This window comes from Syzygium oleosum, unplaced genomic scaffold (assembly GCF_021117445.2).
Source record: "Syzygium oleosum isolate NSW1041296 unplaced genomic scaffold, Sole_v2.1 Sole_v2.06, whole genome shotgun sequence".
Lineage (NCBI taxonomy): Eukaryota > Viridiplantae > Streptophyta > Magnoliopsida > Myrtales > Myrtaceae > Syzygium > Syzygium oleosum.
In genome coordinates, this window is record NW_026607490.1 from 10,965,768 (window position 1) to 10,991,265 (window position 25,498).

Genomic DNA, 25,498 nt, shown 5'->3' on the forward strand with positions numbered 1-25,498 from the left:
GGCCAACGCTCGCCGGTCGCCTCCCGCCCGCTGGCCGCCTCTTGTTGTCGACCACTGTTCTCTGCCGCTCGACGCTTGTAGCCACCCGCCACCGGCCGCCGTCCTCCACCGCTGGCCGCCATGCTCCATCGCCAGACACCGGTCGCCACCCGGCGCTGGCCGCCTCCCCTCGCCAACCACCGATGCCGGCGATCACCCACCACCGGTCGCCGTCCTCCGCCGCCGCCAGCCATCCACCACCGGCCGCCATCCTCCGCCACCGGCCATTGTGCTCCACCGCCCGACGCCGGCCACCACCCGACGCTGACTGCCCTCGGCCGCCGGCCACCTCCGGCCTCTGGCCACCTGACGCCGGTGCTCACCCACCATCGGCTGCCATCCTTCGCCACCGGCCGCCGTGCTCCATCAACCGACGATGGTCACCCTCCACCGCCAGCCACCTCCCGCCGCCGGCCGCCATCCTTTGTCGCCGCCGACCACTGTCCTCCGCCCCCCACCGCCACCCGCCGTCCTCCGCCGGTAGCCCAGAAGGGAGAAACTTGTCCATGGAATAGAAATGGATCATTCACACCCTAAACGCGTTTTTATTCTTTTTTTATTCCAGGAATAGAAATTTTGTGCAGTTACTAAACGCTATTTTTTGCTCAGAAACTGTTCCAAGAAATAGAAATAGAAAAAACTATTTTTGATCAAAAATTGTTTCTGGGAACAGAAACGTTGCTATGCAGACCCAAAAAGCTTCTAGGGTATATTCATTCTAACCTAGAACTCCTAGCACAAACCACCCTGACACCACTCTCACGAACTAGTCATATAATCCCATTTGCATCACTCACTCTTCACCCGACACCTAGCTCCACTCACAAGAGTACGATAGTACGAGATAATCACAGTCCGTGCCATTCTCCCCCACTCAATCCCGCAATGCCCTCGCTGCAAGCTATTCTGTCGCTTCCCTGCATTTCCTAACTATCAAAGCCATTCCTGGGACTTACATAAATGGTAATGCTCGCCCAACATAACAGGCCACTCCACTCCACTAGTAGCTTCCCTCGATCAAAGTTGTTCGCGAATCTCTAGTCACTTGTGCTCCCTGACAAGTGTGGCATCCCTAGCCAGCTGCACTCCCTTGGTAGTACCTTATTTCGCCTACTAGGCTTTTCATGATCTCAGTAAATCGACAGAGGATTCTCCCCTTGTTGGAAATGTGATAGCAGACCTCCTCTTGAGATTCGCTAATTGATCCAAGAGTGTTATCCCTGTTCAGTGACTAATTTGATTCCACCCTGTGCCCCCATTGCCATCCTAGATTCTAGACAAAAGGCGCACACTGATCGAGCCCACTTGGCGTCGGCGATTCACTCTCCACCCTCAAAGACCGGGAAGACCACATGCTTTCGCCGAATCACCCACCTACTAGAGGGATCCCTGCTCTGATACCATTGTCATGGGCCGACAGTTCCTTGGTTACAGAATAGCCTGTGCAGCGCCTAGCAAGTCAATAAGACCCTAGGCTAGCCTTCTTTCTATAGTTGTTCCCAAGAATAGTACAATGAATCACATCCTCGTATCAGATCGCACAATACCTAGCATAGCTCGGGCATCCAGTCCCTTGAGCGAAACACACAAAAAGCTTTAGGCACAACAACTGGCTTCAGCCTACTATGGCCTCATTAGAAGAACGGCATCAGCTCCCGACCAGTTTGCACTCGGGAGGCCAACTCCACATTTAAAGCTCCTAACAGTCTATTCATTCTAACCTAGAACTCCTAGCATAAAACACCCTGACGTCACTCCTATGAACCAGTCATATAATCCCCTCTGCATCAGTCACTCTTCACCCCAACAACACCAAGCTCCACTTACAAGGGTACGAGAGTACGAAAGAATCATGATCCACGACAATTGCATGATATATTTGATTTATTTTCTAGATCATATTGCATGTGTCACGCCCCGACTCAAATCCAATGCTTTCCACACCTTACTTCCCATAAGTCGAACGATGCGACATCCCAGGAGTACGTCGCCGACTCAACGGTTTCGCATCAGAGTCAATTGTAGCGGAAACAAATAATTAAACCCAGACAAATAAATTGGAGAACACCATAATTAACTAGCACGCCTAACCGCCAACAATTACAAACCTCACATTACCACATAAATTTACAACATCCATGTGCAAGTACACCTATACCCGTCCGCCATTCCTTGAGTCCATAAAATCTATATGTACACCCACTACGATTACCTTAAAAATCATACACCAAAAAGGTAGACGCCCTATCTACCAAAGCGGTACTACACGAACATTAACTCATCGCCTCCTCATTAGTCCTTGCGTCCTCGACACGGCGTCCATTTAGAGTGTACTCCACGAAATTATCCTCGGTGCGCATGACTGTACCAAACGTTCTGGCGGTGGCAGTGGCGGTGGCGACTCATTCCTTGTTCAGGCGAGGCGGGAGCTCTGAAATGGTTTGGTTGAAACAACCGTGAGACACTTCTCAGTAAGTTCACCCCTAAACCCAACCTAGGCTATCACATACCTCCAGACAATTTCGCAATCACACACATATATTCACACACGCTGAACATCACATCGCAGGCACATCAAATAATATAGCCAGGCTCAATCACAATCACACCGTATGCAAACACGCGCGTGAATTATTTCCCTTCCTCTGATCCTTTCATTTTCATTTCCTCTTTCACATTCCTCGCCAGTGACCCGCGTAAACGTACACGCCTCAGGTACACTACGACCACTGATCACTTTCCACAACACTCGCCAGTGACCCGCGTTGAAGTACACGCCTCGGGCACACTGCGATCACTAATCACTTTCCACAACACTCGCCAGTGACCCGCGTTGAAGTACACGCCTCAGACACACTGCGATCATTCCTTTTCCACAACACTTTCGCCAGTGACCCGCGTTGAAGTACACGCCTCAGGCACACTGCGATCACTAATCACTTTCCACAACACTTTCGGGCCCGCGTAAACGTACACGCCTCAGGCCATGTTTCTTGCCCGCGTAAACGTACACGCCTCAGGCTCAACATCTACCACCTACTGCACAACCCGCGTAGAAGTTCACGCCTCAGGCTGGCAGTCCTCTGGTAAGACCGGGCATCGTCCCGCGTTATAGTACACGCCTTAGGACGGCACAATTTTCCACAATTTCTCATGCCATACCACACACTATTTCTTTCTTACTCATGCACACGCTCAACAAGCATTTACCACGATCAACTGGCCCATTACACGCGGCCCGCACACTCATTATTTCACACAGCTCATGCTCACTCAGCATTAGACATGGCAATATCAATAATTAATTCAATCTGGCCCACGCGTACACATAATCAAGCACATTTCAATCCATCAAATCACAGTTCAATAAACACACAAGGCCGCTCATGGGCCCACAATCACAGCCATGTTCATAGACATAATTTCGACATTTCCATGCCTATTAAACATCACAATCTAACCATACTACCACACACCAAACCGACACTACCTGGCCTTAAATCGAGCCCTAAGTTTGCCAATTCCATCCCACAACATCTGACACTCTATTCAGTCTCACTCCAGCCTCGAAACATCCTCATTTCATCCTCGAGTTACCTCATATAACACACAAACAAATACTCAATTAAATCAACCCCATCCAGAATAATTCAAACATGCCCAGAGCACGTAAATTGCCAATTTTATCCAACCAAATGGCGTCGGATTAATTCCGATCCTTCACGACACTTTCTCGCCATTAAATAATGGTTCTAAAACTCCAGCTTGCGTCCCGAACAAACCATCACAGCCCCATAAACAGTAATTCGCAGCTTGTGACAGTAACTCGCAGCTTATAATTCACCTCAATTTATTCTCCAAAAATTCCAAAAATAATCCTCAAGGCCCGCCAAACAATTCCAAACATAAACCCCAATTTTTCGCACCCTCATATTGTAAATTTCATCATCCCAACTCAATTATAATTAAAACACACGTAAAACACATAAATTTCTATTTTTCTCCCGCCAAATGACGCCAAATTGATTCCGGTCCTTCACGGAACTTTCTCACCATTAAATCTCGGTTCTAGAAATCCAACTTGCGTCCCAATCGGACCATCACAGCCTCGTGAACAGTAAATCACAGCTCGTGAACAGTAATTCGCAGCCCCTATTTTTCTGAATTTCCAATAATTAATGGCCGAACTAAATCCCAAGGCCCGCCATAAAATTTCCACTACCAATTCATACAATTCCGCACCTAACTTTATACAGATTTCGCCCAAAATCGTCCGTCGATACCCGAAGTCCTAAATTGGGTTTAGAGCGCGACTTACCCGCGTTCTAGACTATCGCGGCTAGAACGGAAAGCGGCAGCACTTAATCGGGAACGGCGGCGACGATGTACGGCTCCCGGGTGGCGGCAATCGGCTTGGGTGGCAACGACGCGGCTTGGGCGGTGATTGGGGGCTCACGGCCAAGAGGGAAAGAGAGTGAGATGGTGAGGTTTGAGGATGGTGGTGGTGGCGTACGGGGGCGGCAAGGCGGCTAGACGGCGGTGCGGCGTGCGGCGGCGAGCGGTGGTGCCGGCGGTGGGGGAGAAAGAGAGAGAGTATACGGTGGAGGGGGAGGGGACTCACGGAGGAGGGGGGGATTTCACGGGAAGAGGGGGAGAAAGAAGAGAGAGTAGAGAGAGAAAGGGGGTCAAGGGCTTAAAAATCAATTTTGACCAACTTTTGGCAATTTACCAAAATGCCCTTCTCTCACACAACTAACCCTTTATTAATTCCCAAGGGTATAATGGTCCCTTCCTCCGTTTCTCTCCGAAATCGAATTTTTCCAAAGGAATTGAGCACACCAAAAATTGACACGTGTCACGTGCAACGTCGTCCTAACGTTCCGTCGTGACTTCCTAATTTTCCGGTGTCCAATTTGGGCAAAATTCCATAATTAAATTCTATTAAACACAACTTGAGCGTTTCTCGAGCTAACGGGCGGCTTGCTGGGGAAATTCGCTGAATCGACTCATGACTGATACTAAATCGAGTCACGTGCATGTCCGTTCGGTGCGTGACGACCTCGGTTGTCATTAAAATCGCGAAGATCAATCACTTGATCCGAGGGGTACGATCGTTCGGTATAATTTCAGAATCATTCGTCACGTCGTTTCGTGGTCCTACGGAATCACCCGTGATCCACTACTAGGACAGTGGCGAACTGACCCCTAACTATCCTTGGATCGGCCAACAGTGGCTCAAAATATCACTTACGCGATTTAATGGTCGAAATCCATTCACGATCGAATTTCCTTTAGCCGCGCGAATTTAATTCCCCCTGATAGTCTTTCCCTAATAGTTAGCATTCCCAGGAATGATCAGTTCCGAGTGAGAATTTACTGCGAGCACATCTCATAAAACTCAATTATTCAATAAATCCAAATTGGTGGAAATTTCGGAATGTCACAGCATATTAGGATAATATCTATCTAGTTAAGATAAGTTTCTAACTTAAAACAGAAATTCATCTGAATTATTTCATAGTTTGAATTGGATAATATCTCACTTTAGATTTTCATTAATTAGTAATTACGAATTTAATAAAAAAAATTAAAAATAATATGTGCATATCATATAGAATAGGTTGCATTATCATCTGCTATCACATTTGCCATGTCATGCTTACCACATCATTCATATGTGTCATGTCATCATATCACGTCATCAGTGCTTGCCACGTTATCATGCCACATCTTCAATGCTTGCCATGTCATATGCCACGTCATTTATACCATGTCATCATGCATGCCACGTCATTCCTATGTCACAATCCATGCCATATCATCAATTCCATGTCATTATGCCATGTCATTTAGTGATTGCATGTTTAGGGTAGTTTAACTTAGAATGCATGTCATATTAGAATAATTTCATGTTAATCTTTTCCGTCATTAGAGTTAGGTCATTTAAATTGCACGTTACATGTCGTAAGAGTAGCAAATCATGCATGTTTAACCTAGATTAAAGTTTCATATAGTTAGTTTTCATAAATAAAGGAAAACCCAAACAAAAGAAAATTAATTAGAGTTGTTCATTAGATCTTGTTTAGGCTAGGTATAGTTTTAGTGCTTTACTTAGAAAATCAATTAATTCGATGGGTTTGCATTTTTCCACTTTCTTTATAGCAATTTTTTTATTTAATACCTCGATTATTGGTTGTTATTTTATTGATTGCACGCCCGCATGATCATCCATCATATGTTAACGGCTAGGTTTAAAATCAATCCAAGTTGACTACCAAAAAAAATTGAAAACAAAAGAGAAAATGTACCGAAAAGGCGTTAGAGTAATTTAGCATAATCAAGATCCCGAATCTATGGAATCTCAGGTTTGCGGAAGTAAAGTATTTTTCCGCACTTTACTTGGGTTCTTAAAAAAGCCGTTAAAAATTGATTAGTAGCGACTCCCAAATAAAATAATTTTGCATGATAATTAATTCGAAAGTTGCGAATTGGTAAGGATTTGGAAGAACTCGAGCTCAATGTAAGCTTAGTAATTCTTTAGCCATCAACTGGGTGGTTCACCCAAGGGAGGGTCACCACATAAAGAGGAAATGATTTTCCCGAATTTAAGTTTTGGTAGGAAATGACTAAGAAAACATTTTCCGTTGACTTATTTTCTTAAATGATTCAAAATGTCGAAAAATGAAAGAAAATGTTTTCAGCGAAACAGAGAGAGCCTAAATGTTTTGGAGTGCTTCGATGTCTCTTCTTCTGTACATCCAGCCCGTTCCAACCATTTTGGCGGGTCGTTTTTGGATGCCACTTGCAGCTCTACTTGAATGATCATGATGGTTTCCGTAACTAAATGTCACTATTCAACTTTGCAAAAAATTCATTTCATGGATACACGCGTTGTGATACTCGTCATCTGACGATTAAGTTGGACGACATTACATTTACGAAATCAAGTTTCTATTATCGCGATGACCAAGGTATGTAACAAAGCCATACCGACTAGTTTTTGGTCTTCGACTGACTTGTACTCTTGAGCCATCTATGGTTGTGCTAAGTTAGAATTTGGAGTCTATGTGCATTCTCCAACCGAACGCGAAGCAGAGAAAAGACTGGCAAAATTAAACATTTAGTGGTTAACTGTTTCCCTTTGTATTCTAGACAGTACAATTGTTCAACAGCTACACATAAAAATCAATTGATTTGCTCTTTCCTTAAGCAAACGTCACTTTCATTGTCCAAAGAATATATATGTCTCTTGTTTCTCATGGTGATGATAATATGCTGATGAGCGCAACCGGATCTCTTTTCCAGCAGTAACGTTTTCGCCCACTTAAATCGCTCGATCTTTATCTCTTTTTCATCTCATTCATATGTGCGCTCCCCTCTGTACTCTAGCACTCTTGAATTGGCTCATTTTAGTGCCGGTGCTACACTTGCTTTATAGTATCAGCATGAAATGGAGTTCCTAATGAAAAAGGAAAGAAATGGTGGATCATCTGAGTGAAACAATCATTTTCGAGATAAGAATCATGCAGCGTTATCATTAATTAAGCTATCATTGAAAATTCTCATTCACAGTCTTAAGAGCTGATATTGTAACAGAAAAATTGCCTATTTGGTAGTAGCCTAAGTAGGTACTGAACCAATTAAACACTCAAAATAACAGAAGATTCTCGTGCAATGTTTAACCGTATTGGTCTCCAACCCGTTTGATGGATGACAAATTGACAGTCGTATTTTCTATAACTTTATAACCATGCTTCACAGCAGCTTAAGGAGCTACTAATGCAGGAGAAAAACCTTACCAGCATCCACGTTTCAACTTATCTTAGTACCTAACATAATATGAGAAGATTAACAAATCAATTAGGAGATTCACTAGTGACTTTATTACAATCGCGGGGAATTCAGGAAACTTGCTAATATATGTATGAGGATAACTACATCGTAGCTGTCGTTTTCTGTTTTTCATTTCTTTTATTAATTACTTTAGCACTTATTAAGAAGACCTCCTCTCGTTCATAGATTATGTAAATAGCAAAAAGACATAATCAATGGCGAGCAAAATCTAAAGGAAATGCAATTTGAGAACCCCAACTAACATGTACAACAGAACTTGGGAGTAAGAAGGGACGCAAAGTGGTGGATCAAATATCTCAAACTAGTACACACTGCAAGCAAATAGCAATGACAAATTCTTATAAAACACGAATGCTTTGAGGCTTCATTCCCAATAAACTCAACGCAGCATCATGATCCCTGAAACTACTGAAGTTTCCTTGTTACTGATTGTTAGTTATTAGTTGGTTATGCAGCCTCAGCAGAACTAGCGATGGTTATTGACAGTTCGTGCCGGTAAAGCGTTCAGGTTGGAAATCCTCTGACATGGTAGAGTCTAATGTCAAGCTCACCGTCTTTTTCTGTCTTGGTTCCATGAAATAAGTTCATCAAAATAACCTCAAAGTAGTAGATGGTGCAGAAGACAACAGTCCTATACTGAAATCAATACAAGATGTGACAGAAGGAAACTTTCTTCGTACTTGGAGTAGGAACTTCATCAGATGACTTAAGGTAAATAGTTGGTTTAATCAAGTAAACAGAGATGATGACATCATCAGATGCATTCTCAGGCTAATTGTAGGACCAGAATTTCTTCTGAAGTTTCTCAACAAACTTCTCATCCACCTGGAACCCTTTGGCTAGAACCTCGGGGGAAATAGGCGGCTTTGCGCTAAACAGTGCATTGGCTACAGTGATGACTCCTGGGTTTTGGCTGCTTAGAGCGGCAATCATGACTACGTTGGTCTTTTCAACATTGAGCTGGAAGTGAATCATCCCAATCGGGAAAACAAAAACATCTCCAGGGAGGACTCTCTCAAAGAAAGTACTGTTCAGTTGGTCGGACGTGACAAAGCCTACATAGAGTGTGCCCTCCAGGACGAGCAAAATCTCGGTGCCACGAGGGTGAGTGTGCGGAGGATTTAAACCACCTATTCCAAAGTCAATACGAGCCATGGAAATGCCGAGAATATTGAGTCCTGGTAGCTGGTCCGCAAACACGGGTGACCGTGGAGCCCAACAGATTGGCCGTGCTTCTAGGAACTTGGAGGCCAGAAAAGAGGAAGTCGTTTGCTGTGGTAAGAGTGGGGTTCTTGCAGAACTTTCCATTCACAAACACTGCATAGAGAGGAGTTTCTGTTCGGAGGAAATTTTTGCTGACATATACCTTTGAGGCACATCCGAGGATACAATAAGGTCGCACCAAGAAAAATATTATCTTTTTGTTTAACTTAATTGTCTTGTTTTCTGTTAGATTAGTGTACCCAATGTCTTGTTCAAAAAATTGATCGCAATGCTAACGAGCTTTCCCAGCACGCCAATTAAGAATATCAGTCTTAAAGGAGGAATACTCTGAAATCAAGAGCAAATGTATAAATTCGGAGTGTTCTACCATGCAAGGGAAAGAAGAGCTTACAAGCATTGTTGGGTTCGTTGACTGCCACACAGATGTCCTGCAGGGGACTTGGGTCGTAGGCGTCGGCAAAGGACAGCACCAGGGCCAAGAGTGCGAGGCTAGCGGGAAGTTGAAAACTCCTCGTCATTTTGGTTTTTTTCTGTCTTTTTTTTCTACTCTCGAGTGCTCCGATGAATGCGAACGCTTGCTTCGAAATGATGCCTATATATAGATGCCAGATCTCATGGACATCTCATATTTTTCTCCACAAAGCACAGAAACATTGCCATAAAGTAACAATTAGTGGTTAAGCCATCGTCTTCTTATATTCAGAGTCAGTACAGTTTTTCCAACAGCTACACGCAAACTCGCTTATCTTTCTCATCCTTGACTAACATCACCTCAATCTCCTAATGGGAAAACAACAGAATAATTGTTTCTGCTTCATATAGCTAGGGTAGTCAACATGCTGATGTTAATGCAATAGAATCTTTTCTAGGTTTGAAGTACTCTGTCACTCTAGCACGCTTGATTTGGGTCATTTCAATGCCGAGTTGCTGATGATACAGATGCTTTGGCATACTAGTACTGACAAGTAACAAATTCATCCTTGTACAGCTCCGAAAATAAAGTGACAAGTTAATAATAATCTCTCGAGATGAGATCTGGGGTATCATAAGCTATGAGAGTCCTATTATTCAATATTCGGCCCCGGTAAGGTTCCAAACATGTAGTTAGGCATCTGACGTCACAACCAAGTATCAGGGCACCATGAGACAGATGAATACGGATCATTATCAATAACTCCGTCACCATGAACTTCAAGGCATGACTCATTGGTAAACAAAGAACGAGTCCGGTAATGCTCAAGGCAATCGATGGCAATATCAGTGTTATATTTTTTGAAAACTTTCAAACTTGTCTGGGCATCTTAAATTCACTGCCAACTCATCTTTTGAGCTCTTTTTTACTTAAATCCAAAATTGTAGGCGATGATCGACGTGGAAAAAGTCATAAAATGTCCGAGACTTTGTACCCTTCAATCGAGCCGTTAGAATTGTGCATGATGCAGAAGAAGATGGTGCAACAGTTTGCAGTAGTTAGAATTGGTTGATTGTATTGTTATTAGTATTGGGTTTTGAATGATTAATTGAAGTACTAGTAGTACTAATGCCCTACAATACTGAATAAAGTAGAAATCATATATCATTTTCAATTTCCTAACACTTGACCAGTCCATAACTAAATGTCACTATTCAACTTTAGAAACAACTCATTTATGGAAATGCATGTAGTGATTCTCATCGTCTGACTATTATGATGGATGACATTACATTTACGAAATCAAGTTTCTATTATCGCTATGACCAAGGTTTGTAACAAAGCCGTACCAACCAGTTTTCGGTCTTCGACTAACTTATACTCTGGACCACTTAAATCGCTCGACCTTTTCTCTTTTTCATCTCATGCATATATGCGCTCCCCTCTGTACTCTAGCACTCTTGAATTGGCTCATTTTAGTGCTGGTGCTATACTTTCTTTATAGTATCAGCATGAAATGGAGTTCCTAATGAAAAAGGACAGAAATGGTGGATCATCTGAGTGAAACAATCATTTTCAAGATAAGAATCGTGCAGCGTTCATTAAAAAGTCTCATCCATGGAACCTTTTGCCTTCTAAAATTTCAGAGTTCAGTCTAGGATATGAAATTGTAACAGATAAATTGCCTATTTGGTAGTAGCCTAAGTAGGTACAGCACCAATTAAACACTCAAATGAAATCAGGACTGGCGGAACCTTAATATAGCATCTGCTGACAACAACAGAATATGCTGAGTAGGCTGAGAAAGAATAGTCAATGTGCTTCAACTAGAAGAAGAGGAATGGTTGCACCAAGAAGATGGGATTAGTTAGTGTCAATTTTCTTCTCTTTTCTGTTTGAAGTACTTACAGTTTTTAGTTGTCTGGTCACATATAGTATTGATACCTTGGAAAACTGATTGAAGTAGAGAATTTTAAGGTTTCCCCAGTTCCTAACACTTGACCAACAACCTTAATAATCATCCATAACTAATTACTTTCTAGGGCCAGCATCCATGTAAACAATTTATTTCACGGATATACCCTTATGATTCTGATCATTGTTCAGCAATAATGCTAAATGAACTTGCTAATATATGTATGAGGAAACCTACATCATAGCTGTCATTTTCTGTTTTTCATTTCTTTTATTAGTTACTTTAGCACTCATTAAGAAGACCTCCTCTCGTTCATAGATTATGTACATAGAAAAAGGGAGCAAAATCTAAAGGAAATGCAATTTGAGAAGCCCAACTAACATGTACAACAGACCTTGGAAGAAAAAAGGGACACAAAGTGGTGGATCAAATAATTCAAACTAGTACACACTGCAAGCAAAAGGCAATGACAAATTCTCATAAAACAGGAATGATTTGAGGCTTCATTCCCAATAAACTCAACGCAGCATCATGATCCCTGAAACTACTGAAGTTTCCTTGTTACTGATTGTTAGTTACTAGTTGGTTATGCAGCCTCAGCAGAACTAGCGATGGTTATTGACAGTTCGTGCCAGTAAAGCATTCAGGTTGGAAATCCTCTGACATGGTAGAGTCTAGTGTAGAGCTCACCATCTTTTTCTGTCTTGGTTCCATGAAATAAGTTCATCACAATAACCTCAAAGTAGTAGATGGTGCAGAAAACAACACAGTCTTATTATACTTAAATCAATACAAGATGTGACAGAAGGAAACTTTCTTCATACTTGAACTAGGAACTTCATCAGAAGACTTATGGCAACAGTTTGTATTAATTAAGTACGCAGAGATGATGACATTATCAGATGCATTTCTCAGGCTAATTGTAGTACCAGAACTTCTTCTGAAGTTCCTCAACAAACTTCTCATCCACCTGGAATCCCTTGGCTAGAACCTCAGGGGAAATAGGCGGCTTTGCGTTAAACAATGCATTGGCCACAGTGATGACTCCTGGGTTTTGGCTGCTTAGACCAGCGATTGCGACTGCGTTGGTCTTTCCAACATTGAGCTGGAAGTGAATCATCCCGATCGGGAAAACAAAAACATCTCCAGGGTGGAGGACTTTCTCAAAGAAAGTATTGTTCAGTTGGTTGGACGTGACAAAACCTACATAGAGAGTGCCCTCCAGGACGAGCAAAATCTCGGTGCCACGAGGGTGAGTGTGCGGAGGATTTAAACCACCTATTCCAAAGTCAATACGAGCCATGGAAATGCCGAGAGTGTTGAGTCCTGGTAGCTGGTCCGCAAACACCGGGGTGACTGTGGAGCCCACGGGATTGGCTGTGCTTCTAGGAACTTGGAGGCCAGAAAAGAGGAAGTCATTTGCTGTGCTAAGAGCAGGGTTCTTGCAGAACTTTCCATTCACAAACACTGCATAGAGAGGAGTCTCGTTAAGAGGAAATTGTTGCTGACAAATGCCTTTGAGGCACATCCTAGGATACAATAAGGTCGCACCAAGAATGAGAAATGTTTATCTTTTTGTTGACTTAATTGTCTTGTTTTCTGTGAAATTAGTGTAGTCAATGTCTTGTTCGAAAAAATTGATCGCAATGCCTAACGAGCTTCCCCAGCACACCAATTAAGAGTATCGGTCTTAAAGGAGGACTACTCTGAAATCAAGAGCAAAATGTATTAATTCGGAGTGTTCTACCAAGCAAGGGAAAGAAGAGCTTACAAGCATTGCTGGGTTCGTTGACTGCCACACAGATGTCCTGCAGGGGACTTGGGTCGTAGGCGTCGGCAAAGGACAGCACCAGAGCCAAGAGTGCGAGACTAGCGGAAATCTGAAAACTCCTAGTCATTTTGGTTTTTTTTCTGTCTTTTTTTTCTACTCTCGCGTGCTCTGATGAATGCGAATGCTTGCTTCGAAATGATGCCTATATATAGATGCCAGACCTCATGGACATCTCGTATTTTTCTCCACAAAGCACAAAAACGTTGCCATAAAGTAACAATTAGTGGTTAAGCCATTGTCTTTTTATATTCAGAGTCAGTACAGTTTTTCCAACAGCTACACGCAAAACTCGCTTATCTTTCTCATCCTTGACTAACATCACCTAAATCTCCTAATGGGAAAACAACAGAATAATTGTTTTTGCTTCATATAGCTGGGGTAGTTAACATGCTGATGTTAATGCAATCGAATCTTTTCTAGGTTTGAAGTTCTCTGTGTTAGTGATCTGCCCTAGGAATCAATCAAGGTTGATACTCTAATATTAGTTGTGGATTAGGTTGTGTCGGAAAATTGACCTTCACTATACTTAGGTAGTCATAATGTCTTGCTAGAGACCGCTTATGAATTGTGGGCCAAAAAGGGTTTTGAGCACACTGCTAATGTTTAGTGAACCTACAGGGTCGCACACAAAAGCAAACTGAGTTAATATTTTCTGTGCGCCGGGATCTACTTAAAATAAGAAGTAGATTTTAATTTATTCTCATATTCAATTTATCTACGCGGTCATGCGCGTTATGAGATAACGATTAAATGTACGATTGAAGGTGGACGGTTTGGCGGGCCCAAATCGCCTGGCCCACTTCTTTTAATTCCGCTGGATAATGAGGCTGTATAAATAGATAGAGAATCGTTCTCTGTCTAGGGTTTTTCGATATAGTATCGAAAATCAAAAGGCGTTGAAGAAAATAAACTTTAAGATCTTTAGCTAGCACTTGGATCGTTGGAGACTTCTATTCGCGTGTGTGGATACCGGTAGAGGCGCAACACTTGGGGCGCTAATCCAGACACAATCAATTGTTAATTTACGTTCGATCTGCAAAAGGTATGTATCGAACTTCTCTCTCGATTTCAATATACACATGGATCCTGTCTAGGGTTCTAGGGTTTCGGTTTACATAGATATTCCGCTGCGTTTTTACCGTTGATGAACCCTACGTCGAACCCTACACTCTGTCACTCTAGCACACTTGAATTGGGTCGTTTCAATGCCGAGTTGCTGATGATACAGATGCTGTGGCATACTAGTACTGACAAGTAACAAATTCATCCTTGTACAGCTCCGAAAATAAAGTGACAAGTTAATAATAATCTATCGAGATGAGATCTGGGGTATCAGAAGCTATGAGAGTCCTATTATTCAATCCTTGGCCCAGTAAGGTTCCAAACATGTAGTTAAGCATCTGACGTCACGAGCAGGGCACTGTGAGACAGATGAATACCGATCATCATCAATAACTCCATCACCATGAACTTCTATGCATGACTCATTGGTAAACGAAGAACGAATCTGGTACTGCACGAGGCAATCGATTGCAATATCAGTGTCGCATTCTTGAAAACTTTCAGACTTGTCTGGGCGTCTTAAATTCACTGCTAACTCATCTTTTGAGCTCTTTTTTTACTTAAATCCAAATCTTAGGCGATGATCACCGTGGAAAAGCTGTAAAATGTCCGAGACTTTGTACCCTTCAATCGTGCAGTTAAATCCTCGGTGAGGGTAAGCGTCGAGGAAAGTGCTGGGTAGTCCGACAAATGACATCCGATCTGCTTGAAGGTAAATAAGCCAATGAGGGAATATCAAAGTGGTAAGAAGTTGAATTGTTGTACCAAAAAAGGGTGGAGCAGTTGAAGTTGGTAGTCTGAGAAATGACATCCCATCTGCTTGAAGGTACACATGCCAAATGATGGAATATTAAGGTGGTAAGAAGTTGAATTGTTGTACCAAAAAAGGGGGGAGCAGTTGAAGTTGGTTGACTGTAACGAAATTAAGAATAGTTCATGAAGCTTGTTTGAAGTACTTACTTAAAAAGCATGCTGAAGATTGATTTGTGGAAAGTTTGTGAGCTTCCCCGTTACCTAACACTTGGCCGACAACCGTAACGTGCGCTAACAACCTCCTAAATTATCCGAATCTCATGTTGACTTCAATGGCAAAGGTGCATCTCCATTGGATATCCTTTGACGATTCTCACCATGTAATGACTGATCTGAACGAGGTCACATCTATTTTATTTTGGGGTGATGACACAATCGGTCCCTAAATTTTAGCTTAATATGTAACGTAATTCGTGAACTTTTGATTTATTCACTGTGATCCTTGAATTTTAACTCAATGTGCTGAACTTTAAATTTGTTCAATATAGTTCCTGAATTTTTGGTATATTTTTAATGTAGTTCCTGAACTATATGACACAAATGATCCCTTAACTTTAGCTTAGTGTGCAATATAGTCATTGAATTTTTAATTTGTTAAATGTGGTCTCTAAACTTTTGGTATATGTTCAACTTAGTCCCTAGATTATACAAAAATATCAATGTTGTTTTTGATCTTGAATTAATAGAATGACAATATTAAATATTTTCATATAGTGCAGGGACTATATTGAACATGCACAAAAAGTCCAAGGACCACATTGAATTAATTAAAAATCCAGAAATAATATTGCACATTGGTATAAAGTTCAAAGACCACCAAATTAAAGGTTCAAGGATCACATTACACATTTGGCCAAAATACATAGACCATTTGTGTCATCATCCCAACATTTTCATATAGTTCAGAAACAAATGACAACATTGAATATTTTCACACAATTTAAGGATCGCATTGAACATGTACCAAAAGTCCAGGAACAATTTGCGCCATTTACCCTTCAATTTCGCTCGGCCCGAAACCCTAAATTTCCGACCCGTTCTTAAGATCGGGTCGGATCTTTCGATCCGAATCCCGATCCGCCATCTTCCCCTCAGCGTCGGCCCAATCCATCATTTCTTCCCATAAGGCCTCTCTGCTGTGCTACCAAACCGCCCCTCCCGCCATTTCGACGACCCTCCTCTCCTTTCTTTCTCTCAGTAATTTCATCAAACACCTTCCGCTCCTGCAACTCGCAGGGACGCCATGGATCCGCCTCCAAGCCTCCCTCCCTTCCCCTTCCCTCCCCAAAACCCCGCGCCGCCCGCGCCGCCTCCTCCTCCTCTCGCCGCCGCCGTCTCCTCCCTCGACCGCCTCATCGCCGCCTCGGCTCGAGCCCTAGGCTCCCTCTCCGCCCTGCTCCCGCCGAACCCCCCGGTGGGCTCCGACCTCGCCGCTTGCCCTTCCAACCCCCACCACCGCATGCCTCCCGAATCCCTCTTCCGCCACTACCTCACCTGCCCCGCCCCTCTCGATTTGGGTTCCTCCGTGCAGTCTCTCGGCTACCCGAGAACCTCGGAGTCCTCGGACGACAACCCCCGGTTCGCCGGAGCGGTCGGCGGTCCCGGCAGTGAGCTCTGCCTCGCGCTGGATGGCTACGGCGATTTCAGGTCTAACTTTTTTTACGTGGATTGTCCCGGTGCTGTCGCTTTTCCTATCGAGGATAGTGATAGTAGGAGCACGTTTACATTACCTGGTGTTCTGTCGATCGAATGCGGTAATTTCGGTACTGATGGTGATGTGGGTGTTGAAGAAGTTGAGAATTTGCGCGTTAGTGTTCTGCCCTCGGAGCTGTGGAGCGGTCAGAGAGAAATCGAGGCATGGAGTGATTATCCGAATGGGTATTCGTACAATGTGCTTAGGGTGATTTCGGGGGTGGGGTTGGTTAAAGAGAGTGCTTTGAGGAGATGGGTTATTGTTAATTCTCTGCGATGTGGCGTGGTTATTGATGTGGCTATGGGGGATCATATTTTTGTGCTGTTTGCTCTGTGTTTGAAAGCGATTGTAAGGGAAGGTGTTAGTTTGCTGAAGACAAGGGATTTGAAAGGGAATAAAGGGAGTTCAATTGAGTTTAAGTGTCCCAATTTGATCCAGGTTATGATGTGGTTGGCGTCTCGGCTTTCTGTTTTGTATGGCAAGGTGAATGCAAAGTTCTTTGCTATTGACATGCTTAAGAAGTGCTTAGTGGATGCTGCGTCGCATTTGTTACTGGACTATTTGGAGCAGGAGGATGCATCCACCGATAAAAATGAAAGCACGCATGAAAGAGATGCTGGGGGTATCAAGAAGCAGCTTGATATTGAAGTGGATGGAGTAGATGGAATGGTGGTTGGAAACATCAATAAGAAGGTGATTTTTGTGTCCCAGGTAGCTGCTGCTGTTGCAGCATTGCATGAGAGATTCTTACTTGAAGTAAAAATTACGGCGTTACGGCATTCTCAACAGCCTTCTAGATATCAGCGGTGCGTTGATGCTCTCATTTTCTTTATATATCTTCTTTTACTTTCAGCAGGCGATTCTTATGGAGATCATGGACATAGTAAATAAAACCAGGCTTGACGTGCCATCAAATTTTCTCTCTGGATTGACATATTCAGTGATGATAACTTTAGTGCTCGATAAAGAACTTCTGTTACTTTGATCATTAGTATGGCAACTTGATAATATGACCTGGCCTTTCTTTTCACAAGTCCTGCAAGTCAGAAATTAGAATCTATTTCCAAATGTCTTCCTGCATATGGATGCTTCTGTTTTTTTTTTTTTTTTTTTTTTGGTAAGGATATGGATGCTTCTGTTTAGCTATGCTTCCTTTCAAAATGTGCAGGTGTCATTCCTGTTGGTCAATGATTTAGTCTGTACAGTAACCTTCATTTTCTGCTTAACAGAGACTTTTTAATATATTTTTTATTAGTCTCCTTGGATTATCCTTTGAGGACTTTTCTCTCATGTATAGAATGATCAAGCACGGTGAAATAACCAAGAAAGCCGATGACGAGCGAGAAAAACGTCCTGATTACAAACCTATCATAGACCACGATGGCCTTCCTCGGCAGTGGTCATCTAATCAGGTATATATAAGCAGTTCAAAGTATATTTCCATTGTTTTTGGAAAGAATGGGCAAAGCTGTGCAATGGCTCCTAGCTTTGAAAATTAGGTTCTTTCACCGCCCCAGCCTTCCTTCGCATAATAATATTCTTGTGTGATTAAGGAAACGGGCAAGGCAAAGACTAGAGAGGAACTATTGGCTGAAGAAAGAGATTACAAGCGCAGAAGAATGTCATATCGTGGCAAGAAGTCGAAGCGCAATATTTCTGAGGTAGGCATGCTATCTGTTGGAAGAGCAGAATTTCTGCTAAGTTAAAATTATTTGTCTTGGGATGGTGCAGGAGCTACATTTGAGAATCTGAGAGTTATCCATGATATTAGTACTTGTGCTATTTATTTTTTATTTTCCCTTTTGCTTTCTCCCATAAAGTTTTTCCCTTTGTGGGAACATCCATGCTAATGGCTGAATTTGTTGTCCTTCGACTCTGAAGGTGATGAGAGATATAATAGAGGAATATATGGAGGAAATTAAGCAAGCTGGAGGTATTGGATGCTTCGAGAAAGGTGCTCCTGCTGGGGTTCAATCAAATGAAGTACCTTCATCAGATGCAATTCCTGCAAATGGCACCTTTGAGTTGTGTTATGAACCTGAAGGGTACCCTGTTTATTCTCAGAGAGGATTATGGACTAATCATGAAGTCACATCTACTTCTAATGTCATTGGGGATACTTATTCTGAACATGGGAAGTCCAGAGGAAGGTATTCTCATGAAGATCAACGTAAGAGTACTGGAGTGTACAAGCGTGAGAGACACTATTATTCCCGAAGTCCAGAAAGGAGTGCTCAAAGTCTTTCACATAAGCATACTAGTCGTAGGATAGAAAGAGAAGATGCAGAACTGACTATTGAAAAACATCAAGAGATCAAAAGGTCATACTCTGGTAGATCCTACCGAGGTGAGGACAATTCATCTTCTAGAAGTGATGTAGGTGGGAATGACTGGAGTCGAGACTCCAGAGATAGAAGGTGGCAAGAGACTCGTGGAAGACATAATTCAGACTTCCCGCTTCATGGTTTTGAGGATAGATATGATCCTTATAAGTCAGACGACCTATCTGAAGAGTAGACGTTTGTGCTGGTAAATGAAGTAGCCACTAGAATGAGGTTAATAGTGAAAGGCCAAAGGGAAATAACCTTTTGAAGAAATTTTTACAAGGTTCTCTCCTTGTCAGGTATGTTATTCTAGTCCTTTTGTAGGATCTGGGATTGAATTTTAAACTCTTGTTTTTTGACTTAGTTCATGGGCATTTAATTTGCAGTATGAAGTCATCAGGCTTCCGAGAATTAGATCTACCTCTGTATCCTCCTTTGTATCCTCAATTATCTTTGCTGTTTCTTCGATATTGTTTCATTGGTTTCTATTTTTCTTTTCCTTTCTCCTCAGATAATATCTTGGGTGAAAGATCATGTTAATGATCGTCATACTTTGACTAATCTTTCATTGATTTCTGACCAACTTGAATAGATTAGAAAATTCCCTCACATTTATAACAACTTGATCATTGTTTCAATTAGATTCTTAACAACTTGTCGTGATATTTAACGTCTCAGTGCATGCTGGTAATAGTGTGTATAATGCAAATTTGAGTTGGAGTCTTTCTTTTCTTGGGGGATTTTATAGAGGGGTTGAATAAAGTTGTGGTCGGCTGCTTTTGAACCCTCTTATGGAGCAGAAGTTTATGCAGAACAGTCTCCCTGCAGTTTCCAATCAATTGAAGTTCAAATTTGATGGATCGGATTAGCTCATGGTTTTTGCAGGTTGCTATCATCGTCTACCTCAAAAATGAATTTACAACCCACAAATGCCATGTGGTGCAGCTGCTAAGTTTCTTTGACAGGTGATGCGTAGAAGTTGCAGTGACTAATTTCTTTTCGGATTGAAATTTGATCTTAGAATTGAGGATAAGGGGAGAAACTTGTTAAAGATTTGGACAAATTGAACGGCAGCCATCAGATACTCTAGAAAAGATGATGTTTCTACAATGAGGATACGGGTTAAAAGTATGGAAACCCCTAGAAAGTAGGTAGATCCTCTAAAAGAAGATCTTGACTACTTACATCTTGCTGAGATCAATTTCGTGAGAGCACTCCATGTGGTTGATTTCACTTAATGTGTGTGATAAGACTTGATTCTCGTTGTAATCACTTACTGTTATAGGAACTCGATGTTGTGCACTCGAGCGGATTTATTTTATATTGAGTTGGATGTTATTGTCTATTTACAAAAACTCAATAGGTACCGACGGATCATGCAGCCTTGGATAGACTTGATTATCTGGTTTCCGCAAATTTCTGTATTCTAGGGCTTTAATTTGCTGAGCAGCACCACGAGTTTCGCCCCTGCTTACTCTCCCCACAGCATCTGTCGGGTCGGCCCCTGAAGCATTGCAATGTTCTGCCAATCGGTTCTTGCTGGTTGGGCTTGTGGCTAAAGTCGTGCTCTTCACAAATTGATCAAAAGGGTGATCTATTGTGTGTGTGGGCAATGTCACTGGTGGTAGATGAAGAAACTATGAATTGAGTGAGCAGTTTTGCACTCGGTTGCACGGGAGGGCTTAGTGATATAGTTCAGTGAATCCTCTGTAGTTTCATGTCATTGGGTAAGCTGTTCAGAAAACTCATTGGTGGAGAATCAGTGGTAGTCAAAACCGAAGTTACTTAAGATTTCTTCTGATGACAAAAAAGCTGCCCTTTGTAATCGATGGTATTCGTTTTTTCAACACTCCATTATATCATCACATTATTAACTGTAGAAAAACTAGACAAGAATATTAACATTTTCAAACCGTTGTCTTAGAATTCGATTTCTAGATACGAAAACCGTATACGAAATTACTTTAATCACACTTTTAAAGGAATTGAATAGTGAACCTTTTATGTTCTCGAAACCTTGGTCAGTCTATTCTCAATTTGTCACCTTGCAACTTAAGGATCAAAATTTCAAATTTATGAAATTTCTTTTTCTCCACCAATTATTTAATCCCTCTAGTTTTTCAGTTTTGACCTCTGCTTTGGCAAAATCAGCCAATCCACGTTCGAACAACCGCCGACGGAACATCCTCAACTGTCATCCAATCAGACAATTTGAAGTTTTAAGGAGGAGCAGCCCCACTGACGTCAGCAATTTCTTGGTGCTCCATTTTCATGTCATGATCATCACGACCACATAAAAAAAAAAATTTTGGGCGGTGCATATTCTAACTGAATTCCGCTTACCACTTTTTTCTTTACGAATTCTTTAACTTGTAATTTGCTCTTCTTGAAAAGAAAAGCACAGAAAGAAAGAAGAAACTGCGAAATTATCAAGAAAACGATTCTCAACTGAAACTGCCTGATTACCAGAAAGGAACCGACTCAGAACCGATCACCATCACACAAAGTTCAATCCTTTCTTTGATCTTCCCTCCTTCCCTCACGTACCCAGATTGAGTTTTCGCAAGATTCTCGAGTTCCATCCATCTTTTGTTGCCTCTGTTCTTCGTGGGGTTGTCAAGTTAGAGTGAGTGATGCAAGATGGCAGAAGCAGAGGACCCAGATGGCGGCTCGGCGAAGAGCCCTCATGAGCTAAAGCGCGAAGTTTCCAGGCTGCTGGAGATGATCGCTAAAGAAGACGAGTGCACGTTGGAGACCGTCGACGAAGCGATCAGGACTCTGCAACTTTTCACGGAGTCGAGGTTGAAGACGGCGGAGAAGAAGCCTCGCGGCGGGCGGGGAATTCCAGAAGAGTTCCTCTGTCCCATTTCGAAGAGAGTGATGGTGGACCCAGTTGTTTTGGAGAATGGACTGGTTTGAGTCATTTCCTTGTGTTTGTTCTTTTTCTTTCCTTCTTTTTGGCTCTTTCTATTTCTAGTGACTTTGAGTTGGGTTTAGCTTTAAGTGATGTTTACTGTGGTTTTATAGTGGCTTAGGTTTGACTGCTCTGTCGTGGGTTAACCATTTGAATTATGGACTGTCATGGTCATCCATTGTGAGTTCTGTCTTGTGGGATTAGCGTAATTTAGGAAATTTTGCTCGGACAATCCAGGACTATGCGGTCGCCTATTCGCTCTATGGCGGTTGATAAGTTAAACTAGAGTGGCATTCTTTTCATATTCGATACGGATTACAAATACCAGGCACTTGTTTGGTTTCATTCTCATGTGTGAACCATCTCGATGAGGAGGATCGCCAGAGAGAGCCGGTTTCTCTTTGGAGTTGCATATCTCCTTCTCCATGACCCGTGTAATCAGCAATCCTTTTCTTGAGATACCTTCTTAGCGAAGGTATTGTACTTAGTACTGTTAAGGATTTCACTGATTCTAGGAATGAAAAAGTGAAGCATTGATTAATTGGGATATGGGATTAGTGATATCGCTGGATCTTTTTGGCCTTTATCTGACCTTTTTCTCCTCAACCCTAGGGTTCTTAGTCACAGTTACTTCCAAGTCAGGCCTATTTGAGTGATTACCAGGCTCACATTTTCTTTTTCTATTTTTGTTGTTGTTTGATTTCCTGTTTCCAGACATTCGATCGACTTCCTATTCAGGACTGGCTGAATGAGGGCCACAGGAGATGCCCTCAAACCCTGGAATACCTTCGTGACACTAGACTCACTCCAAATCGTTTGGTCCGGAGATTAATTGCAAAATGTTGCAAGGAGCAAGGAGTTAAGTTACCAAACTTGATGGAAGCTGAAGGGAAGATAGCCGGTGTATGCAACAAAGATTATTTTGAATCACTCCTCGATAGAATGTCCACCTCCCTGGATGATCAGAAAGCGGCTGCTAAAGAATTACGAGATCTGACCAACAGACAAGCCTCATTTCGTGCGTTTTTCGGAGAATCTGCGGGGGCCCTCCAAAAATTGCTAAACCCACTTTCCCCAAACAAGGTGGCAGATGATCCCAGTCTTGAAGAGGATTTGACGGCCATAGTTTTGAATCTCTCAATCATCGATAGCAACAAGGAGCTAATGAAGGATAATCCATTTGTCATATCGTTCCTTGTTGGGTCACTGAACTCCAGGACACATCGAACAAGAAGTATTGCTGCCGCGGCTCTGTCTGAACTAGCGATCCTCGATTTGAACAGGCATCTCATTGGAGAAGCAGGAGCAATCGGTCCTCTGATCAATGTCATCGGAGAAGGGAACATTGTAGCTATCGTCAATGCTTCTTCTGCACTGTCCAAACTGTTTCGTCTTACTGAGAACAGAAAGAATGCCATTCGGGCACGAGCCACCAGTGTGATACTCCAGAGGATAGTGAGACGCATCTGTGTGGATGAAATGATGGGTCTTCTTGCATCATTGTCTTGCGATCAAGATGCGGTTGAGGAGTTGAGGGACTTTGGTGCTGTTCCTCTCTTGCTCACGGTATTGGGTGAAATCAGACCCGAACGATGCAAGGAGAATTGTGTGGCTATTCTGGACGAGATCTGTTCTTATGACCCACACACTGTGAAGCAAATTAGGAAAAACGAGGATGCCAGTGGCCTGCTCTTGAGACTTAGTGTGAGCACCACAGCGACTGCGAGAGCTCAGAGGAAGGCTACTTCCATTGTCAAGAAAATCATGAAAATAGCATCATAAATGATTAGCTCTTTACTCAGCTCATGTACAGTCACTTTTTGTGAATACCATTCTCTCACGGCAGCTTCAAAACCAATTTTTGCTGGATATGTTACATGGATTCTATACAGGTTATAGGAAGTTTTTCCCCATGCAAGGGAGTTTGGTTGAGCAAATACATTGAGAACAGCTTCATTTTTTACATTGAATGTACATGGATTTGACAGAGATTTAATTGATGGCGCAAGTTATTTCTGTTCAACTCTAGTGTTGTTACATAGGAAAATAGTGGACCACATTTTCTTGTCAATTCAATCAGAAAATGCTAGTGTATATCAGCTAGGAAGATTCTTGCATGCCTATGTTTGACTCCTTGGACAATTTGCTATGTTGTCTCATACTTTTCAAGGTTTCTCTCTGATGAAGAATGGAGCTTCTTGGTAAAAAAGAAGATTTTGAGAGCATACTTCAGTGTGTTACATACTTTCTGGTCCCAGTCAGCACCAACCTTGGAGTGTTATTGTCTCACTCTAGTGCTACTTTGTTTATACCTGACATTGACAGACTTCATATTGACATAAGACTCAGGCTACACGAGTGCATTTTTGTATGTCTTTTGTTTAATCAGTCGATAGAATCAATAGAGCCCTGTTTCATCTTACCAAGAACAGAAAGAATGCCATTCAGGCACGAGCCACCAGTGTGGTACTCCAGATGAGAGTGAAACGCATCTGTGTGGAATTGGATGATGGGTCTTCTTGTGTCATTGTCTTGCAATCAACACGCGATTGAGTAATTGAGGGACTTTGGTGCTGTTCCTGTCTTGCTCAAGGTATTAAGGGAAATCAGACCCGAATGATGCAAGGAGAATTGCGTGGCTAATCTGGACGAGATCTGTTCTTATGACTCAAACACTGAAGCAAATTAGGAGCAACGAAGATGCCTCTGGTCTGCTCTTGACACTAAATGCGAGCAGCACAGCAACTGCGAGAGCTCAAAGAAAGGTTACTTCCATTGTCAAGAAAATCACGCAAATAGCATCAGAGAATGACTAGTTCTTCACTCAGCTCATGTACAGTCACCTTTTGTGAATATCATTCTTTTCCCGGCAACTTCAAAACCAAAAATTCAGCCGGATTCAATATGAAAGAGGATTTTAACAGAATACTTCAGTGTGTTACACACTTTCTGGTCCCAGTCGGCATTGAAGGAATGTTATTGTCTTACTCTAGTACTTCTTTTGTCTGTACCATTGACTTCATATTGACATAAGAGTCATGCTACACAAGTGCATGTATCTCTTTTTTTTAGTTTAACCACTCGATATTACCCGACGACATGCCAGATCTAGTGTAACAGGAACATTCAGCAGTTGTCCTTATTAGCACACTCTTTGGTTTAATATTACATCAAACGAGTGACAAATGGGCATCCACGCCTAGACTTCAACGCGAAATCTCAATTTCCTATTACCGACTGATAATGCTCCTTTCTTTTTTTTTTTGCTCCTTTCTTTATACTAAAGATTTTTAGGACTAGTTGCATGGCTAGCATTAAACATCAACTCAAATGATAGCAGCCGCTGTTTGAGGAAATAAGTGCAAGTTTGCCTGAACATTAAGGAAAGAATCCTCTTGTGGGGTTAATTGTCATTAG

The 25,498-nt window shown here is 42.3% G+C and overlaps 3 protein-coding genes and 1 pseudogene across 3 annotated transcripts; 2 read left to right on the forward strand and 2 right to left on the reverse strand.

Annotated features, from left to right (window-relative positions):
- Positions 1–8,662: 8,662 nt before the first annotated feature.
- Positions 8,663–9,672, reverse strand: LOC115693053 (germin-like protein subfamily 1 member 16; annotated as a pseudogene).
- Positions 9,673–12,194: 2,522 nt separating this feature from the next.
- LOC115693043 (germin-like protein subfamily 1 member 20) lies at positions 12,195–13,397 on the reverse strand. Its single transcript, XM_030620016.2, has 2 exons — positions 13,216–13,397; positions 12,195–12,911 (listed from the first exon to the last, which is right to left on the reverse strand). The coding sequence occupies exons 1-2, from the start codon at positions 13,340–13,342 to the stop codon at positions 12,361–12,363; spliced, it is 678 nt and encodes a 225-aa protein (XP_030475876.1). The 5' UTR covers positions 13,343–13,397; the 3' UTR covers positions 12,195–12,360.
- Positions 13,398–16,255: 2,858 nt separating this feature from the next.
- LOC115693051 (U11/U12 small nuclear ribonucleoprotein 48 kDa protein) lies at positions 16,256–19,418 on the forward strand. The gene is given in 6 exon segments (XM_030620025.2): positions 16,256–17,649; positions 18,141–18,255; positions 18,397–18,504; positions 18,725–19,225; positions 19,227–19,262; positions 19,264–19,418. Coding segments are annotated over 6 exon segments (2,040 nt in total). The 5' UTR covers positions 16,256–16,393; the 3' UTR covers positions 19,288–19,418.
- A 136-nt stretch (positions 19,419–19,554) lies between these two features.
- Positions 19,555–23,990, forward strand: LOC115693045 (U-box domain-containing protein 9-like). Its single transcript, XM_030620018.2, has 2 exons — positions 19,555–22,080; positions 22,796–23,990. Exons 1-2 carry the CDS (start codon positions 21,808–21,810, stop codon positions 23,861–23,863), a joined length of 1,341 nt encoding a protein of 446 aa, XP_030475878.1. The 5' UTR covers positions 19,555–21,807; the 3' UTR covers positions 23,864–23,990.
- Positions 23,991–25,498: the final 1,508 nt, after the last annotated feature.